The sequence below is a fragment of the Stegodyphus dumicola genome, chromosome 7 (assembly GCF_044657685.1).
Source record: "Stegodyphus dumicola isolate Sdum_Otavi_A_Nest chromosome 7, ASM4465768v1".
Taxonomy (NCBI): Eukaryota; Metazoa; Arthropoda; class Arachnida; order Araneae; family Eresidae; genus Stegodyphus; species Stegodyphus dumicola.
The window spans coordinates 142,318,138-142,335,570 of NC_140774.1; the positions used below are offsets into that span (position 1 = coordinate 142,318,138).

Below are 17,433 nucleotides of genomic sequence, written 5' to 3' on the forward strand. Positions count from 1 at the left end.
AAATGAAAATAAACTTTGCCAAGTTTCTATTCACATTTCTACTTCTTAACCATATTTGTTATAAAAAACTCCATTTCGCACAATTAAAAACTGTTACTTATACGCTCTATATTTCAGAATTATTCTGCATTTGTTATTCATTCATTTTTCTCACTTCTAAAGTCAATAAAATCCAGTTACATAACTGAAAAAACCCACGCGTACGATAGCGTCGAGACCAACGCTCATTCTGTGCTCGAGGCTAAACTTGATGCCTACGAAAAATACACCCCACGCCGTTTTGGAATTGCCCACATTCTGCGCCTGCGCATTAGCGTTACTTCTGTTAAGTTAGAAACGGGACGAAAAGTTAGCTCGACTAAGACAGCCGCATTTAAAGTTTAGCTACGTGAAACGCGGCGCACCTATTATTGTTAGTTATATACTTTTGTTCGCTTTGATTGTTGAGTTTGAAAGTTTTTGTGGATATATTTACGAACAATTTCTTGTTTAGGATAACCATTTTTGTTTGAAAAAATGGGAGAAACTGCTAATAACAATACTCAGAACACAGCAGACTACTTAGCGCAGCTACTTAAGGATAAAAAACAGCTCGCAGCTTTTCCTAATGTATTTTTGCATCTTGAACGATTACTGGATGACGGTGAGTACTTCATGAAATTATTTTCATTCGAGTTTTGTTTCGTTGAATTTCATTTAGTAATTCTGTAATTTTTAGTGTGTGGGTGGAGCGATGAATTCCCGTAGTAATTTTTAAAATTTAAGAAATTTAGGCCTCTAACTACATACAAATAAGAGCATGTAGTTATGTTTATTTGCCCTATGAAATAACTTCAGACATGCATACCATCACGTGCTTGAAATGGTTGACGCCATTTTTATGTTTGGGGATGTCCTGACATCAGTTATTATATTACCTTTGCTCATCAGTTTCCTTATGCGACATTCATAAACATTGCAATGTCCTACTGAGTTGGAATTTGGTATCCAGATCCAGGGTATTATCGTACTGTCGTTTACGGAGGTTAATTTAGCATACTGAAATGGACTATCTTTTTATAGTAGGTGTAAATTTTGCTGATGCTATTCTTAAAAAAAAACACACCTTTCGTATTTGACAAGTCGAACTCGAAGGAAATTATATCGTTTTCGTAACTTACTCAGTTGAAACATTGAATGTAGTCAAGCTTCATTCCGATACTTTTCATATTCGTGCAGCTTTCCGTGGAACTACTTTTTCTTTTTTTCGGTTGGTAGGTTGTGCTGCTGTAGTTTCTCATCAACTGGTAAATCATTTAAATTGTGATCTCTGAGTAAAAAAAAGATAAATTTTTGTGAAGGAGTTAGTGGTAATAGTCACATTTTATGCGGTTTAAGTGTTAATTCCGTAAAAGTCGCAACTGTATCTTTATATTTAAAAAAATTGTCAGTGTTCCCCCTAATTAAAAAAGTACAGAATTTCAAAAACGCGTTTCCTAGAAATTTTATTTTGGAATGCTATTTTAAAATATTGGCTGTAGCAATTTTTTGCAAGGAACTCATTATTAAAACATATCTGTCTGGAAACCTTTTAGAAATTACTTGTAGTTATAGTATAATAGTAAATACATCTTCAAAGTATGATCTTTATCTGAACATTTAAGTAAATAATGTCATAAAACTAAGTTGGTCTGAAGATGCAAGTAAATAGATTTTCAAATGTATGGTTACTGTATTATCATTAAATGTTTAAAGAATATATATTTAGGAAGAAATGCCACTGTTTTGAAAGTTTTTTGATGGAAATTTCTGTTAAGTTAGAAATGGGACGAAAAGTTAGCTCGACTAAGACAGCCGCATTTAAAGTTTAGCTACGTGAAACGCGGCGCAGCTATTATTGTTAGTTATATACTTTTGTTCGCTTTGATTGTTGAGTTTGAAAGTAACATAAGAAAAATTTCAAAAAATGTGACTGTGTATCCTCAGTGGTTGTAGGTTTTCTGTAGATGCAAATTCAGAAATATAGCCCGTTTTTTGCTTCCCCTCCTCACTTCTGCTAAATGTGATTATTCTGTAATTTTTGCTTTTTGTTAAATTGAGCTACTGCCAATGTGAATTATATATATAGTGGTTCTGTATATGGTGTAAAGAAAATAAGCTTTAAATTTTTTAACCCTTGTACAAAAAATGATGTAAAAAACAAACTGAATTTGATGCAAAAGCAGAATATGTAATATTATAATCTAAAAACGTACAAGAAAGAAAGTTTAGAGAAATCGGTACTTTTCCGTTTTGCCGGCGCAAGCGATAAAGTCGCCAATAATGGTACAACCGATGCCAAACGTAATATTCTCGCTGGTAACCTTTTAAGCCTCATTTTCAAAACAAGTCGCAGCTTTTTCTTATCAGATTGATTGTTTCTTTCAATACTGGCATATAATTACATAGCATTTTTATCAGATAGTTCAGTTTTATGTCTAAGGCCATTTTCGGTAATTAAGTCAATTAGGATGCAATCACAGCGCTTACCCGAAGCCGAAAATATAGAAAAGGTAAAGTCAAGGTTTAAATTCATCAATTCTAACGAGAATGAATAGCGAAGTAAAGCACTGCAGTTTTAAATAATTTCTGAGTAAGCTATTCGTACGAATTGAAATATTTCTTGCATTTAAACTTGTGTTCTAAATTAAGATTTAACTTGAAATTAATGTAGATAATTACTGAGAGCATTAGATTTTTGTAGAGTAGTTTACGTGAGATGAGATCGCTTGGGGTCACGTGATATAAACCGGCGAATCAGGATGTTGAACCATGAAAGCGTAGTAAATTCTTAAATTAATGTCTTTTTACAAATTTATTGTCTTTATTTATTGGCTTTTTATAAAATTTTAAGCGATATTAAAATGTTTACGCCTTCAAAAAAAAAAAAAAAATTCTTAGAACTAACATTTTTTTTAATATTTTTTATGTGTATACTGTATGTTGTCGCCAATAAAGTCTGCTTGGCGAGATTTGCGCCGGCGAAACGGAAAAGTACCGAGAAATCTTTCATGGTGACCACCTTTTAGAATGTTTGGTTTTTGTTATTATTGCAAAGCATTGAAGGCTATCTGCCTAAGCAGAGGGATACTTTCGTAGAAGACTTAAACTGGCTCGTATGAATGTTACACATGGGGAAAAATCGCAAAAATGTTCACAGGATTCAAACCTCGGACTGAAGTACCAGTGGTCAGCGACTGCTCAGACACTAGTGAGCCCTGGTGCCTTAAAATGACTAGTAGCTCTGAAAGCATAGTTAAATATAATTTTATTTAAGGCAACCAACCACCTTCAAAAGAAAAGTTTATCTGCCATTGTTGTCTTTCTAAGAGTTAACTGTGTTTTTTGATAAATAAGAAATGAAACCCAGAAATCGTCACTGGTGCCGAAATCTAATCAGAAATTAATAATAACTTATTTCTTTAAAAAAGGTATTGGTTTTCCTGAAAGTTAAGTGTTTGAAATTTTCATAAAAACCTGAATCTTCTGTAATATACTGTTGAGAGTTGAAAAAGGGCTTCTCAAATATCTTGAAAATCCCTTATTTTAATTTCAAATAAATCCCTTATTTTAATTTCAAATAAAATTTCTCTCGGTTTCTTTTAATAGCATGTTGTCTGCACCTGTTCTAAAACTTCTGGGTTCAACTGCTTTTATCACCAAAGTAAAACTTAATTTTTTTTCTTTGCTACTTGAAACATTTATCACAAGGTCTAGTATTCAAAATGTGTTTTATTTTTAAAAATATTTTTTGGTGAAATGCAGAATCGTCCACTTATTCCCGATCTTTATTGATGTATACATGGATGAAGTCAAGGGAGTGCACAATGCCGAAGTTTGTTCAATTGTCTGATGTTTTTAAGTGTCGATGTGTACATGGATACCAAGTTTGTGCAATTCTTTGACTTGTTATTTTCAAGTTGGTGATTCTTCACTTTTCTCATTTTTATATTTTCTCTGTTAATTTATCATCATGTTTTAAGCAGCTTGTGTTATGAATACTACCAAGTTTTTAACATACGTAACTAATTATCTCTTGAAAGTAATTCTAATAAAGCCAGTATTTACGTCGGTAATGATGTAAATAATAACACATTATGAATTTGTTCTTGAGTATTTCTATTTTCTGGATTAAATCAAACTCTTGTTAATAAGAAAAAATTCTAGTATTTTTTATTAATTGGAATTTTTTCTGTGTAGAAACCATAATAGCACTTGAAAATGGCTTAGCATTGTTTTCATCCGTTGCACTATTTTCATTGAATTCTGTGTTATATTTTAAGCAGTTTGTGTGAAGTATATCAGCTATAAGTATTTAAGGAAATAAAGCCATTCTCTCTTTTTTGAACATCTGAAGAATGTTAGAAAATAATTATTTTTCTTGAAAAAAGAAAAATTAGTACAGATATAAAAATTTTATAATGTTTTATATTTTCCTTTTGTATGTGAGGGCAGCAATTTTTTCTTTTTAAGGTATTACTGCCGCATGCAATGAGTACTAATTTTATATTAAATATTGTGAAACTGCTCTGATATGAGTCTTCAAGTCGCCAAATATTTTTGGCGAGAAACTTCATGCTGCCATATTACTATCTAAATTTTTTGTCTACATTTTGAACTTTTAGCCTAAAATGTCTCCAAAAACGTGGTTTTCGCACATGCAAAAGCTACGTTTTGAACACACAATTTAGCTAAAAATCCGAAACAAAAACAAAAAATTTAGATAGCAAAAACGTAGAGTTTCTAACCAAAAATATTTGACAAGACTCCATGTACACGGCGACATGTTTTAACTTAAAAAAACGTCTACGAATTGCACAATGTAGGCAACGAACGAATCTACAAACTACGCACACCTCGCTTTAATAAATTAACATAACAACAATAAATTTCAAAGAATACCATGTACACAGCATCCTGTTTAAACTTAAAAAAAATTCTACGAATTGCACAATTTAGGCAAGGAAGGAATCTACGATCTACGCACTCCTCGCTTTATTAAAATAACATAACAACAATAAATTTCAAATAATACCATGTACACAGCGTTCTGTTTCAACTTTAAAAAACATCTACGAATTGTACAGTCTAGACACTAAACAACAAAATAAACTAAAATAAATTTCAAACAATTTAAAAAAACAACAATAACGACAGAAATTCATACTAAAGAACCAATGAACATAACATTCTACAAAATAAGAACCAGGATAAAATAAAATGCACTTACCATGAATTAATGCATTTTCAAATAGCAGAAATATAAATTTCATACCGCCTTTAACATGCCGCCACGTAATCACTATCGTATTTACATGACAGCCAGACACACTATCCAGAAAATTTATACTATGGTTCACAAATAAATAAAATCACAAATCCCTACTTCTATCATGCACTGCCAACATCAACAGGGTTGCCATAGAACACACAATTGTGCCAAAAACCAGCGCAGAACACATATCGCCACATTTGGTGAAATTAGGGCGTATATTAGAGTTGTACCAATATTGTAAGTATGTTCTCTTGGTAATATTCTGTTTAAAACCATTTTATATGATAAAGAGGCTTAAAAGGGGGCTGTATACCTTCGAACACTTTTTTTTTTTTTTTTTTAAATTTTTAAGTTTCTGCATTTAATTTGGGTTTAAAGCAATTAATCTGAGTTATTTAATGAATTATGTTAATTTTGCATTTTTGTGATATGTTATTTAATTTTGTATTTTTGGAGTAATGTAAGAAAATAAGCCCCCTCCCCCAAAAAAAGCAGTATTTACAATAAATTAGAAACACTGTGTTAAAAAAGTATACTTTCGAATATTTTGTAAAATGCAAAAAATGCAAACCCGTCATAAAGATATTCTCAAGGAGGCAGACTATTATTTTAAAGCTAGGGAGTTATTTAAAATATTTTTGAACCAGAATGTGTAATATAACAAAGAAAAAGCATATTTTCTTATTAAAACTCATCTAACACATAATTACTTTATAAAAAATGCATTTATCCATTAGTAAATAGTCTTATCTCCTTGCACGAAGTGTTCTAAACATGTGTACCAAATTGCATAACATTTCAGTCCTAATTTTTAAAGATATCGTGTTTCTTGTTAGCATTAAAAATGAGATAAACTCATTTAAAGAATTCAAACACTCGAATACCTACTTTTAATCAGTTTGTAAACTTAAAATTCCCCTGATTTATAAATAATGCCATCTTGGTTTTTAGAATTTACAATTTTTTTTTTTTTCTTTCTCACAGCTTTTAAAATTTTTCTAAGCTTTTTAAAACCAAATCGGGGAATATCGTTTTGCATTGTCGATACGGTTAACATCAAACTTTCATACTCGTTTGCAGAGTAGTAACCAATATTTATATCTAATTTACCATATTTATACCTAATGTATACCAGTATTTACCTATAAAAGTTAATTAATATTACCCAGTATAAATAAAGAAAAAGCTTATCAGCAATGTACTCACAAAATCAAAACACGAGCGAAAATTTGTTAACCCATTAACCGCCAAAACTACAAGGAGTGTTTCTTTTCTCATGAAAATAACAACAAATATTAAATTAAGCATTTATAACATAAATTTACATTGAAAATAAAAAAATGCTCTTACCTGTTGAAAAAGTGAGTGTTGCGTTCATGCAGCGTCAGCGGAATAATACTACGGATGTTTAGTGAATAGGATTGTACTCGTGCAATGTTTCCTTTGACCGGAGCACTGAATTACTTTTTAGCTGGATAATGTTTTATAAATCTACAAATCACTTTACTTGTAATTAATTTAATATTAAAATATACATTATATTTCTTTTACAAATACAGATTATTTCATTTGAAAGATTCAAGCATGAAAAGCTTGATTACAACCATGATGTAAAGCTACATTACATACTTTGCATCTGTTGTATGTAATAACTTACTTACATCTTCTTTATCGGTGGTTCTTGTGTTCTATTGGCCAAACAAAGACACTTTCCTTTAACTAAATCTATTTAATGAAGAGAAGACTATGTACAAATATTATATACAGATTACAGAGTATCTAGTTTATGTCACTCTCATCAACCTCTCAACCCTCTCTCCCGAAACTCTTAATTAGCTAAACATACGGGCGGCGCAGCGCCCTCTATCTCTTTTTTTCTACATCACTCCCCACCTGTACTCTTTAATAAGAGTACACAAACTTACTTACATAACAATATCAACATTAATTAATAATGGATTAATACTAAATGGTATGACATATATAAATGAATAATATAAAAGAATAATCTATACTAGTATATATCAAAGCCACAAATGAACATAATAATTAATAATATAATAAAACTCAATAATATCAAAAGTTCTAAATTAAATCTCGAAAGGATATAACATCTGGATCGATCTTCTGAATTGTCCTTTGGGCGTGCGAACGAGGCACGCTCGAACATGTCCATCTCTTCCTATAATCACGTTTTCAATTACACCCATGTCCCAAAGTATTTTGGATTGTTTTGGTCCTTCTACCAACACAACGTCTCCAGTCTTAAGGTTCCGCTCAGTTTTAGGATTAGCAAAGTTATGCGCACTTCTAAGATGGAGTAAATATTGCTCTTTCCACTTGATCCATGTTAATTTTAAGAGCTTAGATTGGTAAAGCTTCCTCCTGGTTAAAGTCTCTTTGTCGGATACCTTGTTAAAAATTTCCAAGAAATGCTCGGGAAAGTTAAATGTACCACGTCCTGGCAATAAAAACTGTGAAGATGTGAGCGGGCGAGGTTCACCCAGCTCGTTGCTCTCATATGTTAGAGGTCTATTATTTAGCACACACTCGAGTTCAGTTAATATTGTAGAGAGCTCTTCGAAAGTCAGTAATGCTCTCTCTAAGATTTTCTTCAGAGGTTCCTTGATGCTTCTCATCAAACGCTCCCAGAACCCTCCCCACCATGGGGAACGCTCAGGTATGAATTTCCATGTTACCTCTTTGGATGTCAAGAAATCACTCACACTTGGATCTGCTTTGATTCTTTTAAATCCTTTAATTATTTCACATGTGCTGCGGAAATTCTTGGCATTATCTGAATAAATCACTTTGCAGCTCCCTCTTCTTGCTAAAAAACGTCGTAATGAAAAAATGAAACTTTTTGCTGACATATCTGAAACCACTTCAATGTGTACAGCACGAGTTACGGCGTATGTAAATAAGGCTATGTACACCTTTTTGTGGTTATCCGCTTTTTCTCTAATAGTAACTGCTCCCGTTAAGTCGATGCCTACAACTGTGAAAGGATTACATTGGACTACACGATCTCTGGGTAACTGACCCGTTAACTGTTTGGCGGGCTTCACTGCAAACTTTTTACACACCAGGCAAGCGTTAATAACTTTCTTTACTACTTGTCTTCCTTTAGGTATCCAAAATTTATTTCTGACTTTGGACAGTGTTGCCATGACTCCTGAATGGAATACTTTTATGTGTTCACTAAATATCACTAGTTTGGTGAACTTCGTTTTGGGCAGAATAATGGGATGTTTTTCGTCATCTATTAATTCTGCTTGTTCCAAACGACCTCTGACACGCAAAATACCTCTACTGTCCAGATATGGTGCTAAACTGTAAAGCTTAGAATCTGGTGTTATTAGATTATTCCTCTCTAGTCGTTGAATATCCGAAAAGTAATTCGCTCTCTGTACTTGTTTTATCCAGTACTCCTCAGCTTCTTGGATCTCCAATACAGTAAGAGGACCTTCTTCACAGGCACGTTTTCTTAGCTTAGCGACAAACCGCTTTACCCAAGCTGTAACTCTCAACAATTTTTCGAGACTGCTGAATTTGGTAATGTCTAACGCATTTTCTTCTTCTGGAATAGTCACCTGAACATAAGTGCTTAAACGTTCCAAATTTTGAGAATCAGTTTCTACTTTAAACTTCTGCTCAGGCCATTGATCTTCAGAATCTTTCAACCACGATGGACCATGCCACCAGTTATTATCTTTCACCAATGCATTTGCTGTTTCACCACGAGTTAATTTATCTGCTGGGTTTTCCGACCCTGGACAATATTTCCACTTATCAGGCGAGGTACAGTCTTGTATTTCTGCAACTCTATTCGACACGAACTGCTTCCACTCATGCGCTGACCCCTTTATCCACCACAAGCAAATTTCGGAGTCCGTCCACAGAACTAACCTATCTACCAAATCCTGAAACATTTTCCATAAATATTTCCCTAACCTAGCTGCAACTACAGCCCCCATCAATTCCAACCTAGGGAGGGACAACTTTTTTAACGGAGCTATCCTACTCTTTGACATTATAAACGACGTACATACCTCTCCTCTCTCATTCTTATATCTAAAATATGCCACTGCTCCATATGCCACTACTGACGCATCACTGAAAATATGAATTTCAACCGACTGACCTTTATTTAGAACTTCTGTAAAGTAGTACCTCTCTATTTTCAACGCGTTTAATTCCTCAATTTCAGCGCACCACTTTATCCATTTGCACGGTAACTCCTTTGGCAACTCTGCATCCCACTCCAAACCTCTCTCCCATATTTCCTGCATCAGCCTTTTAACTCGCACCACAAATGGAGAAATAAATCCGACTGGGTCAAACACCTTAACTGCTGTGCTTAACACCAATCTTTTACTTCGAGTGCTTCGATGATTAGAGTGAACCCTGTCTTATTTTTTAGAGAAAGTCTTTTTCTTTTAAGTTCTTGCACTGGCGGATTCGAAGATGCAAATGTATGAATTCTTGATCTTTCTTTACCAATAGTTGGTAAACTTGCTTTTCTGGAAATAGACTGACAAACATAAGATCTTTCGGAAGCTGAATCGCATAACAACCTAACCTTAAATGTGGAATGAATGGAATTCAACTGGTAGGAAATGAATTATTTCCTACCAGTTGACCTCTCAATGTTTGATAATAAATCACGTCATTAGGAATTTGCTTGCTCAGTGTTTCGAGGAATAGTGAACCAACGTTTGTCTCTTTTGCTGCGCTCGCAGTATTTTTAATGGATTTATTTTTTTGCCCTTCTGCATCACACAGGCTCTCTAAATGCGACAAAGATTTGCAAATATTACATTTAACCCATTTTGCCTTACAAAATGGTTTTTTGTGACCCTTTTTTAAACAATTTCTTTCACTGGTTATCGAAAGTGTTTGTTGTTTAAGACCCAGAGTTAGTGACTCTTCGCGCGCTTCTACTTCTCTCTTTAGAAACAACAATAAATCTGACACTGTTGACTCAGTGTCGACCTTTTGCTCCCTACTAAACTAACACTAAATCTTGCGGTATACACTTATATAAAATAGGAAGTAATAGATTGCCATAAGAATTAAAATTAATATCTAATGTCTCTAAACTTTTTGTTTGAACTGTTATTTCATCATATAGTTTTCTTAAACTGGATACATCACTTGAACGGCGTACTGACTCTAAAGCTAGGAGAACGTTCATATGCGCGCTAACTAATATTTCTTTTTTCCCAAATCTGTCAGTTAAGATTTCAATGGCCTTTATATAGTTTTCTCCTATTAATGGCAATCCGCTTATAGCTTTTGCAGCTGAACCGGGGAGTAAAGATCTTAAATAGTTAAACTTCTCAACATCTTGAAGCGTATTGTTTTCGTGAATGGCAGCTTTATACTGAGCCCAAAATTCAGTAAATTTACATAAATCGCCGCTGAAAGTTTCTAAGGTAATGCGAGGCAATTTAGTATTATAATTAGTTTTGTTTTCCGAAACTTCTGAAGTTGTTCCGGTTTTACCCACATTTTGAATATATCTATTGACTTTAGATTTACATCTAATGATGGATTCGCTGTATTCTAAACAATGTTCTACTTCTGTCTCTAATTCCTGAACAGTGCTTTGAGCATTAATAACTTCATCATATTTTAACAAGCTAGCTTCTCTCTCGATTAACACTGAAAGCGATTCTTGCAACACTTCTAGGTTCGGATTCTCGCTTTGCAATTCCTCATCCAATTTCCTTATTAATTTTGTTATACTGGTACGAACCGAACCTCTAATTTTTCTATTTCTCTCGACGGTTTCTTCAAAACTCATTATCAAAGCTAAATTGCATGCAGATAAATGAAATGACTCACCTTCCCGGTCGATGCACCAAAACTTGTTGTATGTAATAACTTACTTACATCTTCTTTATCGGTGGTTCTTGTGTTCTATTGGCCAAACAAAGACACTTTCCTTTAACTAAATCTATTTAATGAAGAAAAGACTATGTACAAATATTATATACAGATTACAGAGTATCTAGTTTATGTCACTCTCAACCACTCTCATCAACCTCTCAACCCTCTCTCCCGAAACTCTTAATTAGCTAAACATATGGGCGGCGCAGCGCCCTCTATCTCTTTTTTTCTACAGCATCTATAAACAGTCTGGCTATGGTACTCTTTACAACAACGTCTTTTGTTATCAACGGACTTTACGCTAAACTCCATGCAATGGTTTTTGAATGCTGAATTTACTAGGTCTTCCTGTTGCTGATCTTTTCTGGCTAATTCTATACTCTCAATGGCAGTTTGCAAAAGGAATAATGCATTCTCTGGTCTGAAATCTAAAAGAGACTTTATATTTCCAGTAGTAAAAAGTAGTGATATTTAGTAAGTTTAGATACGGTCTCACCTCGTATAATTTATCAGTATTGTCAATTTGACTATTCTCAAATGCAAATTCTGCTTCATATTCCTGTACTGTAAACGTGATATACATTCTCGTACATCAGGAGCAGAAATGTCCTTATCAAAAGACCAATACATTTTTTCTTGAGGTAAGGAATAATATCCTGTAAGCAATAATATTACAATAAATCTTCTCATATAGGCTTCAAATGCAAAATTTTTTTTTTTTTTTTTTTTTTTTTTTTTTTTTTTTGCTGAGCATATATATTTGTCTGTTCAACGAGAAGATAGTAAATGTCTAAACCAAAAAGAAAATCTGTGCACTAGTTTTACCTTGTATTTTGTCTTTTATAATTTCTCTTCTATCTCTTCTTCATGTTCTTCATGAGACATAACTAACAATTCCTTTTTTATCCACTTCAAGATTTCAATCTTCTGCTTTTTAAACTTTTTAGTATGAATATAACTGCTTTTAGAAGGCTGAAACTTACTTCTTACATGAATTTCAACTTCCCCAGCAGTATCATTTGGTAAAATATCATTATCATTATTTAAAACATTGCCATTCCTTTCTTCTTCATCACTAGCCTCTGCAATTTTTGGGGAACAGCAACAATATCAGTTTCATTCTGGTCATTATTAACATTATCATCATCTGTTTCTTCATCAAAAAATCTTTGAAGGGCTTCTTCTAATGTAAGATATCTCGTTCTAGGCATTTTTAAACAACCAGAAGATGAACCAGAACATCGAAAGGAATGAGTGAAAAAGGAGATTGACTACCCGTTTCCTGCTGACGTTTCGGTCAACGCAACACCTGTTTTCCCTTCCTTCCCAACACAAATATAAACATCTGACTGATGTAATGTTCTGATAAATGGTGACCTTGATTAAAAACAGATTACTCATAAAGACCGCGAATTTCAGCAAAAATACCCGGTTGAAAATTTTACTTAAATTTTGCTTAAAGTATGAGATTAATTATTATAAACAAAATGAGTGTTGAAGGCAAATATTTTTTACAGAAATAATCTTCATAATATTCCCTACACAAAATCATCTACTTGTATAAAATATCTTAGGTAGTTATATTTATATACGCATTGACCGTTGCGTCAACGCAACACTAGCAGCTAATGGGTTAATGAATTCATAACACACAGCTTGAAATTATGTTAGAACTTTGTTTTGTAGCCATCATAAAAAATACTTTTTCATCTTTAAAATGCAATTAAATAAAATTTTAAGCCCCGAAAATAAAAGTAAACAACTTTGACACACCCCACTTCGGCCTTTAAATGTTTCCGTATTGTGCAACAAAATTCAAATAGTTTTGAAAACATAAGAAATAGACTTTCATCGAGCATAAGAGAAAAAAAAGGAGTTTTTTTACCAAAATCTAAAAAAAAAAAAAAATTTTCCCCCTAAGGTTGGGATTGTTTTATGGGTTTTTTTAAGCAAGTTAATTTAGAGTAATTATCCAATTCATATATTTTAAACAGTGAATTTCTAAAACATAATCAAGGATGAAAATACAAGTCTTTAAATTTTAATAAAAAGTTTAAAAAATCAGAACTGCAAAGTTTCTGTGTTTAGAATAGTTTTTAATAATATTCAGCAATACATTATGTAGGGTGTAATGTTTAGTTAATAACATTGATTTGAAGTCACATGCTGTTACTTCAGAATATTCGGATGATATGACTCCTCACCACCCAGTTTGATTTCGTGTGGGAAATACTTTCTCTTTGATTCATTTTCTTTCTTAATAATATTCCCTTATATTTATTTGTAATTCAGTTTCATATAGTTTTTAATAATTCCTTTCTGCTTATTTCTCAAAACTTGAATTTTTAATAAAAATTGATTAAAAATTTTGAACATGAAAAAGTACAGTTTATCTGAGATTTATAGTATTGTTGGTATTTACATACTGTTTAAGACCTTTGGTGAGCATTAAAATATGACATAGATATTGTGTTTATGGATTTCTAGGATTTAAAAATTACCTTTAGACAGACCAGAGAGTTCTCATACAATAAGATTATATATTACTGAAGGAAAAGTTTGGTAGTAAACTACTTTCAAGAAATTTGTAGTGCTAAAATTGAACCAAAATCTGTAATCAGTCTAGAATCCATATCACAAACACCTTGCCACCAACTAAAATTAATGATAACAAGAGATATCTGGAACATTTTGTTAATTTTCATGTTTTTCATACTTATGCTTTTTTATTTATAAAGTGCTTAGTAGGGTTATTAACTATTTTTATTAAATTCTGCATCATATTTTAAGAATTTCTGTTGTCAAAGTATAAGGAAATTGCCATCTAACAGCCAAACATTGCTATTGGAAAGGCCTTTGAAAACAAGGATATTTTTTTAATATAATTTCCTTATGAATAGTATCAGATATCTGCATGCCTTAAAAATAATTGTGTAATTAAAATAACTTGCGGAAATAGCTTGAAGAATGCTAAATTCTAAACACAAAAACATGCAGCGTGCAGAATTGCAAACAAGGTTACTGTATCTTCAAAATTCATTTTTATAAATGAGCTGTTTCGTAACTGCTAATTCCTGGTTTTTCATCACATATCTTAGTCTCCGGGTAGATTGCCTAATCTCTTAGTTTTTAATTTTTAACCTTTCCCAAGGTAAATATTTGTTAGCAATAAATTAAATTTATTGAATAAATGGAACTTAAATTGTACAAACTCTTTATTTGCATGTTTGAATTATCCAAGATTTTATTTTATTATCCAAGAAAAATTATATTGCAAATGACTAGAGTTTAGGATACCAAATGATTTTCAATATAGTTTTTTATAATTTTATTACCTAAATTGTCTGAATCAACTTTAGGCATCAATTGAAATTTTTTTAAAGATTACAGCTGTGTTTATAATCAGTTTATATTTAGTTTTATTTTACATCCATGTATGGTTCTTTATCAATTTTATTATCGACCAGGAGGGTTGCGACACACTCATATTACATCTAACCTAGTAGTATGTTCAATAATTATCTAATCTTAATTGCATTTTCATAATATTTAGGAGAATGTTAAGTAAAATGCTTCTTTCCGTACTCAGGATATTCTTGGTATAAAAGTGTGAGAAAATTACAAAATGAAAAAAACCGAAGAAAGTAAAATTTTAAGTATTGAATTAAATATTAATGTATTTTACATCAGAATTATATAAAAAATACATACTAACCTGAAGCTCCTTACAAAATTAAGTTAATTTGGATTCTTTTTGAAATGGCATCTCTAAGCAATTTTCCACTTTTTCATATTTCAAGGTTGGCAGCTATACAATTCCATAAGTTTACTCATCTTTGATAGATGAGTCTCAAGCCATAATAATGCAAAGCAGATGTTATACAGCATTTACTTCTGTTATGAAAATTTTGTGAAGTAACATCATTTATACATTTTTTCATGGTAGGGAAAAAAGCTCTGAAATTTGGTTTATTTTTAATGGGGTATGTGTAACATTATCTCCCACCTTACTATTCACAAAATTTTAAATTAAGTTCATCAGTTGCTATTTTCAAGACTGAATAACAAGCATATAGACAATGTTTCATTTTTATATGTAAAGGATGAACATAGTTTAAACAGCAGTAAAAATATTGGTAAATTTCTAAAAATGTGATTTGTATATATAATTAATATTTGCTTACTTAACATACATTTTACAAACTTGTACATATTTCTAATGAATTTTAAAATAATTTTAATAAAAACAACATTATGAAATGGAACTAAGGTAACAAGATAACTTTAGAACATTTGAATCACTTTTAGCATTTACTTTATCATTAGTAGCTGAAGCTGCAGAACAGTGATAGTTTGGTTTCTGATGGTTAAAAAACTGGTTGCATGCAGATTTTGCAATTGTGCTTTTGAGTGTTTTGGTCATTTAAATAACAATTTCAGGATTTGGATTTTAACTGCATACATTTTCCGCATCAATTTTAGTTTTCAATGTAAGAATATTTCATTAAAACAGTTGTTTTTTTAAGAAACTTAAATTTTAAAGAATAGAATTTTTTGTGCAAAATTTTTATTTTGGAGCAAAGATGATAGTGCCTCAAAACCTAAGTAAAAAAAAACTACCGGTAAAGCAGTGCCCCCCCCCCAAATATGATGTTTATGAAGATACCAAACTCTGTTTGTAACCTTTGCCAAGTACTACTGCATATCTAAAAAATATAATTGAATTCTTGACCAAAAAAAGTAAATGCCTGGAATTTCTAATAAGCGGAAGGGATGGGATGTACCCTGTGTATCCTCAGCTCCATCCAAATACTAAATCAAGTTTCCTGGGTAATTTTTTGAGCATGTAAAAAAGACCTGACCAAAAAAGGGTGGGGGGGGATATGTGGTAGATTTACTTTAATGCTTTAGTGATCTTGCAATTTTTGAGCCATTTTTCCGTTCCCTCCTGCGATAGCAAACATATGATTTATTGCCTGGATATTAAACATGGAAGTTATTTCGGACTGTAGCAATGAATATGACCTTTTTTTTTTATTGTCTGATGAAAATGCATTCGAAATGGATTAGATGCAGTGATACTCGCGGATACGCGTCATTTATGAAAGATTTATGAAGCAGAAATAAAATCTGAGTTGATCTTTGAACGTTGAAACATTTAATTGATGGTAGTATGTTATACTGTGACAGTTAAATCTTTTCGCCTAAAATATTTTCAAGTTTGACTAAGATTCATTTCGATTGCTTGAATTTTTTATTGCAGCATTTTTGAATACCCCTTCTTTTTTTTTTAGGTGCGGCAGTTTTGACTATCGCACTTAATTACGAATTTGTTTGGAAAAAGTATTTTTAAATCGTAACAAGTACTCGTTCTTTCTTGTTTCGCCTTTGGTGAAATCGCGACTCTCACCTTCATAAACGATCCATGCATCAAACATGAATGCAATTTTTAATGCATTTTATACTGTAGATTTGTAGAAGGATCAAGCATATCGAATATTGCTTATCTTGGAAGGGGGCACAAAACTTTCAACAATGTTATCGGCTTTTTCAATGAGACTTGTTGCCTCCATAGCTGCGGTATCAATTCCTATCATTATTCCATTCCGCGGAAGTGCATCTTGGCTAATATTGACATAATGATTTTACTCTGCGGCAGTGCGTAACATTTTGTCTTTTCGCTTTTGAATATAGCCGATGACGGTAAGTGAACTTCTATCGCCGCTGTTTTATTTATATAGGAGCTTCTATTATAGTAAAGTTTTATCGCCGTTCATTGAATGAAACGTGAAAAGTATTTTGATACTCATAGGAAATATGTTAGGAATATTTCATTCTGGTTAATTAGGGAAAATCAATTAAGTTTTAAAACTCTCCAAACATACGTGTCGTTCGTTTATATATAATTACTAATAAGCTACTGGTGAACTGCCGAGTTTCATTAGAAGATATCTTCTACGTCTGAAAAGCGGTTTAGTAAAAACTTAATGTGCTTTACTGCCTATTCAATTTATTTTATCATGATCCACGTGCTTTCGTGTTTCTTACCTCCTGAACTCCGATTGGTTATTTCAGTATGTCTGAGCCTGCTTTCGTGCTCAAGGTATTCGTGAATTACACGTCCTTGAATTTTGCTGTAATTAAGTTAGTACGTTGATCTAGATGGGTTATTTTAATAAATTTGATTATAAATTGTGATGTTGATGTAATATCTGCATTAAAGTAAATATTTTTCGATTGGCTAT

General features: G+C 32.2%; 1 protein-coding gene across 1 annotated transcript in view; it reads left to right on the top strand.

The window, feature by feature from the left end:
* The first annotated feature begins 324 nt into the window (after positions 1 to 324).
* The window catches only part of how (protein held out wings), a 71,802-nt gene continuing 54,693 nt past the window's right edge, over positions 325 to 17,433 (top strand). The window contains exon 1 of the mRNA XM_035355760.2: positions 325 to 643. Coding sequence (XP_035211651.1) covers positions 517 to 643 — 127 coding nt within the window. The 5' untranslated portion in view covers positions 325 to 516. The remainder of the gene's footprint in view (positions 644 to 17,433) is intronic.